This window comes from Cupressus sempervirens, chromosome 5, assembly GCF_028749045.1.
Source record: "Cupressus sempervirens isolate cs-2001-9-10 chromosome 5, ASM2874904v1, whole genome shotgun sequence".
Taxonomy (NCBI): domain Eukaryota; kingdom Viridiplantae; phylum Streptophyta; class Pinopsida; order Cupressales; family Cupressaceae; genus Cupressus; species Cupressus sempervirens.
In genome coordinates this window covers 767,649,358-767,661,485 of record NC_143122.1, presented here as the reverse complement: position 1 = coordinate 767,661,485, position 12,128 = coordinate 767,649,358, and the positions used below count along the sequence as shown (strand labels likewise).

Here is a 12,128-nt window from a genome sequence, read left to right as displayed (position 1 = left end):
AACTTCAAACCCTTAAAACATGAAACCCCTAATCACATAAACCCTTATTAATAATTTGCAATATGCTAACTATGTAAATGTAAACCAATAATATCAACAACACTAACAGAGATTTTTATCATGGACACTTCAACTAGGGTGAAAACCACGGTGGGGTTGATACCCACGATAAGACTAATACCTTGTTAGAAGTATAGTTTATAATAATATGGGGAATGCACTTGCACTCAGGCATACTACCAAGAGTTCCCTACTTAATTTAGCCTTGAGCACCCACCCTAAGGAAGTCTCACTAACTTACAATAACAATTCACACTACAATCAAATACAATAATAAACTATATAGTAGCATCTACCTATGCCTGGTTCAATTCCGTTAAGTACAATTAAATCTCTTGTTGTAACTCTCTCTACCTTATTCAGATGAGCAATTCAGCCTTCAGTAGATTTGTAAACATCCTCTACAAGAAATCCATGGCATTTGCAACAAAACCTTCCCCTGAACAACCACAATTTTGCCCTAATTTATTCACCTTATATCTACAATTAGGTCAACAAAACCTAATCTCCAAAGCATAAACTCTCCATGGCAAAATCAACCATTTGGATCACTTTGCGCTATTCAAATACGACTTAGATCCATCATAGACACCTCAAGCTCATAACCATAACCATAAAATGTTTACTTATCTTTTTTTAACCATTTTATCATCTTTCTTTAACATGTCAAACTAGAACACCTAAACATAACTTATAATTGGGAAAATCCTTTGACTTGATCACGTTGATCAATGTAAGTTGCAAACTCATCAAGCACATAATCCTAGATCATCTTAAGAGAACAAAGTACAAGCAAACAATAAAATCCATCACATCTTCTAGATCTGCCAATTGTTCTTGCCATGCTCAAGAACACAATGGCCCTCAACTAAAATACTTGTAAACGCATCGCATATCATCAAAATCACAAACCCTTTGAATGGTACATACATTATCATGTCCTTAACACATTCCCATCTTCAGTATCCTTCCCTCGCTATCCTTCTGCACATCCTACATCTCTAGCAAAATACATAACTAACATCCAAACAATATAATAGACATATACCATTAACATCATCCAAACTCTATGATAGTCATGGGATGTTGACATCAATGGCAATGCATCCAACTTGCCAATAGTATGCATCCTTTTACTTTTAACTTCTTCACTTTTCTTTCATAGTTATATATTATAATTTTGTTTTTTAATTGTAAATGTTGTAAGTAAAATCAACAAGTTGCAATTTCTTTCTCAGTTGAGTGCAGTTGGACTCTGTTCTCTTTTATCCACTTCGTTAAACATAGCCAATCAAGTTCAAAAAAGCTGAGTATTTGGTCTTGTGCCATCCAACTTTTGTCTCTTGTCACATAAAGCGCATGATTATAGTGAAGGGATAACAAGGAATTGGGATCTAAGCTCCTAAGTGTGGTAACTTCGATGACGCATAGTCCAAGTCTTTGTTGATGAGGAAACTTCTGCATATGGCATGGATAGTGGGAGTGGCACAACAGTTGATTGTGGATCAAATGGAATTTAATCAAATGTTGACTATCATGCCCTCAATGAAGATATTGAAGAGCCGTGTGAAGACATAAAGCGCATGATTATAGTGAAGGGATAACAAGGAATTGGGATCTAAGCTCCTGAGTGTGGTAACTTCGATGACGCATAGTCCAAGTCTTTGTTGATGAGGAAACTTCTCCATATGGCATGGATAGTGGGAGTGGCACAACAGCTGATTGTGGATCAAATGGAATTTAATCAAATGTTGACTATCATGCCCTCAATGAAGATATTGAAGAGCCGTGTGAAGATTATTGAATACTGATTGTAAGTTTCATTTTGTATCAGCATTGTCTAACAGAACACTTAATTATAAACCATTGAATTTCAACTCACGAGTGTTTTTTTTGTTGCAAATTATAAGGTGTTTAAATATTCCATTATTTTGTTCATTGACAATTATGAACATTGAATTTATGAATATTACTTGAGTTGTTACTATTTTTTGAATATTAAATATATATTAATCTAAAATTATACATATATATGAACCTATACTCGGAGACTTGTAGTTGCACCCAAGCAAAAAAGAAATTTCTGCACTACCATACCCAAACCTTAAACCTATAGCCATCCCTATACCAAGACTGGCAACTAAGTGCTAGTAAATAAGATTTAAGATAAAATATAATAGTTCTTAACTAGGGGAGAGGACCTGATAGTTGAGCACCCTAACTTTGCTCAAAATCCTATGTGGAAATTTCAAATCAATCTCATTTTTTGATAGTAGCTTAGTTGGCAAGTCCCCTTCTTGTAACTAAGGTTTCAAGGCCAAGTCATCAAATATGATGCCACATCAGCATGCTTTTTGCCAAGGTGTCCAAAACAGCCTAAAAAAAAGTGAGACCAATCATAGTGCATTGGAGACCCCCATACTTGTGCAGTTGATGTGGCATCACACAATTGTTTGTTTTTTGGGAAAAGGGACACGCTTCATTCAATTATGGGTAGTCATCATTAACAAGAACAACTTTTAAGTCACAACTATTGGTACAATCTTGTCAAAAAAGTTGGATAATAAATCAACAAGTGCGGGTGTCAAGTTAACAACTCCTATCACAACCACTGGAACGTGCTCAAGTACTGGGCCCTCTCCCCTATATTAATGGATACAAATCCTATCTATAAAACAATTTAATAGTCCTATAAAAAATAAATATAGTCTAGAATATTGAAACAATTATATACGTTGAGCTTGACTACTGTAAAGGATATGATAGCCAATTTCTCTAATGACCTAGAAAAGGAGACATCCAACCATACCTTCAGTTTTGGCTTCTACACATTTGAAATATGGCAAAGGGCATGAACATGGTTCCTTGTGTAGTAATCAAAGAGGTACTCTTTAAGATCATATTTGATCCTGTTGGGTGGATATTTTGCAACCGACAGTTTTGGGTAAAAATCTAGTTGCAAAACAGGATGAACAACCACAGCATGTGAGACAAAGTCTCTCCTACCTTAAAAGAAAAGCTCCCCCTTCTCGTCGTTCCTTGGATCAACTCAAGGTAAGAAAGAAGTCAAGAGATTTTATAAAATGGGTGTTACCAATATCCTTTCTTCTTATCTTTCAAAAAAGAATCCACTTACTCGTGGAGAGAGTAATGGGCAGGGTGAATCTCTAACTACACTTCTATCAAGAGCTGGAAACAATGATACTGATAAGCCTTCACTAACTCAAAGGCTAGCTGAAAATGTATCAGTTTGACTCTAAGTCTGGTCGTATTCTTATATGGAAAAGCTTTACAATTAGGGCACAAAGACTCTTAAAAGTGAAAGTAACTTAACTATTTTGCGAATTAAGAAGAAAATATAAGCTATAGACAAAGCTTCTAACTATATATTTCCACAAACGCTCCCGGTCAAAGCTTCAGCTTTGATTGCTTCTTAAATCACTATGCACTATTATTGAACACACAATAATAATATGAATCAAGAAAATAGGCACAAATTATAGTCAAAGCTTCTAATTTGCTCTATCACAATTGCTTTCAGTCAAAGCTTTGAATCTAATTGCTTTTTTTATTCACCTTTCTCTCAAATTTGTATAACACAATCAAAGTTATGCTTGCACAAATGTGACAGAGCTTTCTTGCATACAACAAAAGATGATTTTTACAATGATGGGGCACTCCTTTATATAGGCACAAGAGTTGAGAAAAAGGTGGAGGAAAAAGTGGGAGCAACTCAACCAACTTTGACCTAGTCTAACTAGAAGAGAAAATATAAGGTTACATACAACTACACATGCAACTCGCATTACATCTTTTCATGTACATGTAACTCGCATTACATGTAATTACACATCTTCATGTAATACATCCTCTTTAATTACAAACATGAAAGAAGAAGAAGAAGATGGAAGAGAAGGAAACAATCCTAAGAATTGTTCTGAAGGGCTTTGTACTTGGCAATGCTATCCCGACCGATAATAGGATTGGGAGTTCCTGTATTTTGTACCACTGCATTCACCTTTATAACCATGGTGTTGCACCTTTTGAGAACCTCTAACTTTGATGAATTCTCTACTGTCATGTGGAAACTTGATGTGATCCAACTTTTCTCGCTCAAGTTGTCCTGAATTCTCCTTTGTGATTGGTACATTCTAGATTCTTTGACACTGAAAACCTTCTTGATGGTGTCCGGATGTAAACTCAAAACAACTTTCCATCAACACCTTTAACTCTTTCTTTTTTCTTTTTTCTTTTTTGTGAAGCAAAGTGCTTGGCATATGGGAATGCGTACAAATGAAGATTGCTGATTTTTAAAAAGTGACTTGGGCTTTCAAGATGTCATTGCACGAAAAATGGATTACATGTAAATGCAACATGTAATGAGGAATGAAAGATGAGATGGAAAGCATAGAAAGCTACGGAAACATGTATTTGCTCATGAAGATGCGAATGCATATGGAGAGATAGAAATGGAAAATGGAAGAGGAATAATGAACTTTATAGTCATCTTTGGTGAAAAGGTGAAGTCAAAGTACATGAAAGATTGTTAAGTTTTCAAAAAGTGACTTTTAATCAAAATCGGACTTTTGAGATGCAATTACAAATAAGGCATTTTGGGTAATCGTGTCGTGCGAATGGATACGGAAAGTGAGATGAGTGAAAATGGAAGCGGAAAATGATATTACATCCATGTGCGAATGGTGAATGAGATGGATAACATGTAATCGCATTTGTCGGATGAAATGTGAGATGTCATGATATGAGAACGGAATGTGGAACGTGATGATGCTTTCGCATGAAGTGAAACAAAAACAAGTTCTTGGGAAAGAACTTGCAATTTCTTCAAGTGGAGAAAACTGGCAAGCAAGCACAAAGCACAAAACACAAAAGAAAAACATACCTTTCGAAGGTGATTCAAACATGCCAAGATGCAAAGCACTTGAACACACAAATTCGAAATTGGAACTTGGGGAAGAACCAAAAACATGAGAAAGAACAAATTCTTCATTTTTAAAGGAAAAATGCACTTTCCATGGCATAAATTTCAACAACTGGCGATCATCAAGCAATTATGTGCATAAAATCAGCAAGATAAGCACAAATTAAATAGCAAAAAAGAAAGAGTCCACTTACATGAAGATTAAGGAGCCAAAATAGCAAGTTTTATAGACTTGAAGATCAATTCTCCCTCAAATCCGGATTCTCAAACAACTTTTTGACTTTTTTCGCACTTGCACGCAATGGACATTCAATGGTCGAATTTGACATGAGAAGGCCAAAAACGAGGTCTCCAAAGACAAGAGCATGTATTAAAACTCAAAAACAATCCCTCTTGATCAGGTATGGGCTAGAAATGCATTTTTTTGAGTTTTTTGAACAAAAACATGACTTTTTAATGCAAAAATCTGGGCCGTTTTTGCAAAAACGTGATAAAAAAATGCATGTTTTTGAGTCATTTTTTACTTGTGAATACAAAACGACTTCCCTAAATGCATATACATGGATCAAAATGCAAAAACCTGACTTCAAAATGCAAAAAAGTGGATAAAAACCCCAATTTTCTGGGTGTTTTTACCATAAACATGATTCATAAAAGGCATGAAATGAATTCATTTTTGGCTTCTAAGTGCAAAAATGTGAGCCAAGATGTATTGCAAATGATTGAAGATGTCAACATGCCTCTTTTTCTTGCAAAAACGTGATTTAAATCACTCAAAATGGATTTATTTGAAGATTTTTCCAAAAACGTGCCCTTGGAAGGATTTTGAAAAATCGTTTTTTAGCAAGATAAATCCATTTTTTATGTTAGAAAATCCATTGCCAAGCAAAAACGACCCTAATGGGAAAGATTTTATGCAAATCCATCAAATAAATCTCTCACAATATGCAAAATCGGGTTCTTAGAGGGCAAAAACATATTCTTCAAAATCAAAATTTTTGAGTGTCATTGCATATATTAAAACATGTTTTTGATCAAAATCAGACCTTTTTGGGTCACTTGCATGTTTTAAAATATGTATCTCATCAAAATCGCACTTTTTGGATGCTATTGCATGTTTTAAAATATGCACATAAACAAAATTGGACCTTTTGGAGGAGGATGCATGTTTTAAAATGCATCTCACTTTTTAGATGTAAAAACATAAAAACTTCACTTTTGATGCAATAGCATCAAAAAGGTCCACTTATGATAGACTTTTGATGTAATGACATCAAAAAGGTCCACCAAAATGAACTTTATATGCAGTGACATATAAAATGTCTACTTTTGATGACTTTAAGTCATTTAATTCACTTAAAATTATAAAAACGTTACAAAATTGGTCATAAACAATATTTATCTATCATATTTAAAAATATCATATATAAACATCATTTAAAAAGTAACATTTAAATAAGCATTTGATTTAAAAACCAAAAATTAAACTAGAATTATATAATTATATAGTCACTTTAAGTGAAAAATTAAAAAGTAACTCAACTTAAAATTATAACATAAAATGCACTATAGTCACTTTAAGTTAAAAATGTAAAGTTAAAGTAACTTAAAAACATAACAAAATGTGAATATAAGTTATATTTATCAAAAAGTGAAAGTCAAATTAAAAATATAACATCATAGTGTTAATTCGTGCTGTTGCACCAAAAAGGTCCACTTTTGAGGCACTAAAATGGGCATACCTCTTGACTGACAACTCCGATTGAGCTCTAGGTTAGACCAAATCGAAGGGAAAAACGAAAAGCATGACATGAGCAAAACCAAAGGACTAAAAATTAACAAACACAAATTCAAAAACAAAGAACGGATGATGAAGGCTTTAAAAATCAAGCAAAGGCTTGACAGAAAGCAAAACGAAAAAAACTTGACGAAGGCCTTCAGTAAAATGATTTGATATACGAATTGAAATGAATTGATCGATCAACATTAAACAATTAAATATCAAATTCAAGCCTGGAGAAATGTGAAACTAGCTTGAAAAAGTTTCGTGTTGTTATCAACATTTTGTGGTGACAAAATGCAGGACAACAGATCCTACTCAATCAGTCAAAAGGTGGAATGTCTTTTAATGCAACCCAATCCTTGGGATGTGATTCCATGCTTTCAAAGGCAGAAAGAACATATGTACTTTATGATGATATTTAACAGTCCAAAGACAAGTGGAATTGTTCTTCCAAATGCAATTTGGATCAAACTCACAAACTTATGGGAAGCACTCATAGGCCTTACATGGTGGTCCAGGAGATTACTTAGAATCTAAGGGTAAACCTTGTTGACAAAGCTAACGGTGGTTGTTGCAATGTTGAGTTTGAGGATGCTATAAAAGGATGGACTCCAAAGATGACAATTAATAATAATACAATTACACTAGTGTACTTTTTTTGGTAATGGCTCTTCTAATATTCATTAGGCCTTTCTTACTGGCTGTTAGTTTGCTGGCCTCTCTCTTGTGAGTTGCATAGTTGAATGTATGTGTGTCGGCTCATTTACAGATTGGAGTTTTCAGTGAATTGTAGAATTCCAATAATTATATGTTGGATCTGCTGAGCACGTTGGTTACCAGAATTCAGGTTGAACCAATCTTTTTTTGTTCTTGGGTACCTAAACCAAGTCTATAAGCAGAATAGAAACAGTAATATGAGATAAATAGGGAATCTGAAACTAATGTCTCAAAATATTTTTTAATGGATGTTATTAAGGTATTTATAATTGTACTGCCCCTAGTGACATGTGATATGATACACTTACTTAGGCATGACATTATACCACCAACATTTTACTGCAATAGTATACAATTCTCCAACTTATAGGAAGATACTTTTAAAATTATAAAGTCAACATAAGAAATATGTATTGCCATGAAAGTCTTATTTGGTTTTAGATTGTTCACCATGATACTGAGAATGATACCCTGTGCACTTTGAAAACCAAGAAAAAATATCCCTTCTGTAATGGAAAATTATATTTTACACTACACAGGACTCACTGTATAAGAAACGATAAATTCATGAACTCACCAACATAATCGCCAAAGCTTTCCAGTTCTTTAACATGGCCATCATTTGTAGATTCTAAATGGGGTATCAAATCCTTGTATATCCATCTCTTATGAGCCTTATGCTTCACAGCACGACTCAGAATCTGTATAGCAAAAAGGCCAATTGCTGCTGGTCGAAAGTGCATTGCCTTCTATGTCCCACATATATGAGTATACTTCAAGTGCAACAAAATGTTGTAAGATAAGAAATCTCGACAAGAATGAAGGAAAGAATAAATAGATTGCTTTTCAAATAAACTTTTCTAGTCTTAAAAGATCAAGTATAGACTAAATCTGAGAAATTAAGAATACGCTGAATAAATAACATGAATCTCATGGTCCTGGATTGAATGGAATATGCTTGTAAGCTCAAATGTCAATAACTTAGCATGCTCTACATAACCAACCATTCTGAAAAAATTATATCTCTAACTGTGAACAATATTATTTTTGTACAGGTGAATGTCAGAGCTAAAACATTAAATTGTGTTTCGTAATGTATTTCAAAGCTAAAACATTAAATTGTGTTTCGTAGTGTATTTCAAAGCTAGGCAATGCAGAAATTCTGCATCAGCGAATATACAAGAGATTACACCAAGTCGCAGGAGGCATCACCCCTGCATTGTGAACCACAAAAGCCGAATAATCACAAATCTGCAACACTCAGAAAGACAGAAACCCCCCAATCCGCCCCCGCGATTGGATATTGGCTCAAACCCTAACTTTTCATCTATTTGATATAGATTTTCTTTAAACTGAAAGCGATTGGGCCTCTGTATAGCCATAAAATACCCATGGAACTCAACCCCTCTCCCTGTATTTTATATAAAGATATACCCACACAACCTCGACTAGAAATAAGTAATCACTAGAAATATCAAGTGGGTTTTTATTTTGAGTAGTGAGGCTCACGGTTAGATATACCCACTCTTGCTGGCTGACATCGGCCACCGGAATCCCCCAACACATTGTTTTCTGTCACGGGGATCCGGGTGACCCAGGAAGAATCAGTCCAACCCTGCAAATGATAAAAGATTGAGTCTCGAGAAGTGGGTATGTGATTTTGTGAAACCTCATCAAGCGTTTGCATGAATCTTTATATAGTGAAGCTGTGGTCTAGGGACTGACCCAAGTTAATGCACTCGTGAATTGTAGAACTGAGAATGGTAGTTGATTTCTCAGCTACAAAGTCACACGTACACCGTATCATGACCGGAGGGTGTCAATTAACCCAACCACTAAAAATTGAAAGATTTCCATGGTTACACGCAGAGAGATGAAGTGGAAAACTGGAGGTGTACATATGTTCGCATAGGCTCAATTACCCTAACCAAAAGAAAGAGGAGATTTCTATGGTTGCATATTGAGATAACCAGGAAAGCCAGCATTGTACAGAGTTTACATTCACAGAGCATAAATTTGGAAAAAACAGGTTCATCCAATAGGTTGCGTTGTGAAGATAAAAGAAAACGCAAGCTATAGTATCGCCCAACTTATAACTGATCCAAACAATAAAAGAGTTCCACCTGACTGGGTATGCTTACAAAACATATGAATGCGCTGCGAATGGATAAAAGCAACATTAACAACAAATTTGTGCGTACTAAGATAAACCAAAATGTGATGAACCGGTACAAAAAGTATTGGAAGACTGGTTTTAAAAAATATCATGAACAGTAAATTGATACAAGTAAAGAGTGTACTTACAGAATAGACGAACCCAAGTGAGAATTATCAGATTTCATCAACAGTTCCGCCAAAAAAACCCAGAGATCAATATAAGTACCGGCAAAAAGAACCCAGAACTCAATTTACCAACCAAATTTAGATAAAATGTCTTTAAAGCCAATAGTACTCAATCTTCAGCTATCCAATAGTTTAAAAGATCATGATAATGTGTGGCTATGAATACTAGACGAAAGAATTACAGTTTCCAGCGGCCGGAGCACCTATTTCAAACCACAGCAAAAATTCAAAAAGTCTTCCACGTGGAAAGCTTGGCGAGAATATTCAGATTTGATGTCTCGTTTTGAGCTTTCTTTCGCTTCTAATAATCTAGTTGTAATATCAGATATATTTAAAATTTTGATTACACTGGGAGTTTTTATGAAGAAGTGTAATATTTTTTGTTGAAGAAATTGAGCATTTGATAAAATAAATTTAACAAGGACGTATAGCTTCTAGTTCATAGTTATCTACTTACGGTATATATATAATTAAACATTGAATATCATATAGTTTTAAAAATAGTTATTATATGATATTTGAAAATTATATTATATGGTTTATAAAATAGTTATTAGATAAATATTATTTTCTTATAAGGACATATAATATTTGAAGGTGTCATCTTGAATCTACAATTCAAAAACTCTTCCAAATATTATATTAATAATAGTTATATAATTTAATTACAAATATTAAGAATTGCAATTGAAAATACAGTTTTACAAACTTATAAAAATATAAATAATAGATAAACTATAATTGTTTAAAAATAAAATAGAAACTAAATGATCACTTTGTCTTTATATTATTTGGAATAATTTTAGGAGTTTATTGTGGACTTATTTGTTATTTTATTAACACTCATTTATGCTTAATTTTGTCCCTAATTCTTATTTAAATTAAATTAATTCTTAGTTTCAATTTTTCAATTGATTAATTTCGGGTCTTGACAATATGTTTCTTATTTTTTAAGCTTTAATTATATTTTTCTATTTTTGTTCCTTCCCTTTGTAAATTCAGAAATTGAATGCCTTTTAATGAAGAAGTACAAGATTAGGGCTTCCCTATTTGCCTAAGAATGGACAAGTGCAAATTAAATAGAAATTGGTGAAGCTAAAGCTGGAAATTATTGGCATTTGTACAATACAAAAAAAAGCTATACTTAGCCAGATCGACCTTTCAAAAAACAATGAATTTGAATGAGAATGACATTCCAAACGGAGCAATTCTTGTGACTCCAACACTTCCAAAAAAAAGCATGACACGTCTATGTAAAGCATGACACCTAAAAAACATAGATAAAGAATGATCATTGCTTCCACAAATGCACAGGATTTTAGTTAGCTTAATTGCACAAAAACTTGCAGGGAAATTTTTCAAAAGAGCTTCTCACCTTATTTATAAGTTACCCAGTTCAAATCGTACCTCAAAATACTTTTGAATTGCACAAGACTGTTACAATTTAGGAAAATGATTTACGCAGTCTCGTAAAAAATTCTATCTAATTTTGAAAAGAACTAAACATTATTTAAAAAATGAGAAACAACCACAATTCAAAAGCTGCACAAAATTTGACCTCTTGATACAATAACACTTTTTTTTTTTAATTTGATAAAAACTACATAGAACATCTGAAGCTAGCTAGTAAGAAAATGAGAAAATACTAAGTACAAAAGAAATGAACAATGAGAAAATACTAAGTACAAAAGAAATAAACAAAGTTTGCACTAATTAAAAGAAAAAATAAGAATATCAGGGAAAAAACAAAGTACAACTTGAAGGGTCAGAATCTCTTACCATAATATTTGTTTCAAAAAAGGGATAACATATCGCTCAAAGCTTCAAACAACTACTCAACAATTTCACTCAGACCGCTGCTAAACAACTTCACTCAGGAGAGACATAAGAAAAGAGAAGACCATATAAGTATACGAATGTTCGAGATATTAGATTTTTTTTGCCATATAAGTATAAAAATGTTCGAGATATTAGATTTTTTTTGCAATTGACAATCTCAATGGCTAGTGCACATTTAATGCCTATCATTTTCTTTGGAATATGTCATTCAATGTTAATACTACTTATTGGTCAAAGTGCAAATATCCTGGCATTTAGTACAATTTTGTAGATCTTTCTAGATTCTTTCAGATTTGACAATATTACGTGTCCCCAATATGCATTGTATTATACATGTGTGCATATAAATATTCCATTGTTTGATGGACTAAAAGTTTTAAAAAATCTTGGAACAATGATTGTTCACTTATACGAACAAATAGAATTATTGATAAATGTTATTACATA

General features: G+C 33.3%; 1 protein-coding gene across 1 annotated transcript in view; it reads right to left on the bottom strand.

The window, feature by feature from the left end:
- The window catches only part of LOC149558159 (calmodulin calcium-dependent NAD kinase-like), a 42,026-nt gene extending 31,964 nt beyond the window's left edge, over positions 1-10,062 (bottom strand). The window contains exons 1-2 of the mRNA XM_089832520.1: positions 9,804-10,062; positions 8,077-8,272 (exon numbers count right to left, since the gene is read on the bottom strand). Coding sequence (XP_089688646.1) covers positions 8,077-8,242 — 166 coding nt within the window. The 5' untranslated portion in view covers positions 8,243-8,272; positions 9,804-10,062. The remainder of the gene's footprint in view (positions 1-8,076; positions 8,273-9,803) is intronic.
- Positions 10,063-12,128: the final 2,066 nt, after the last annotated feature.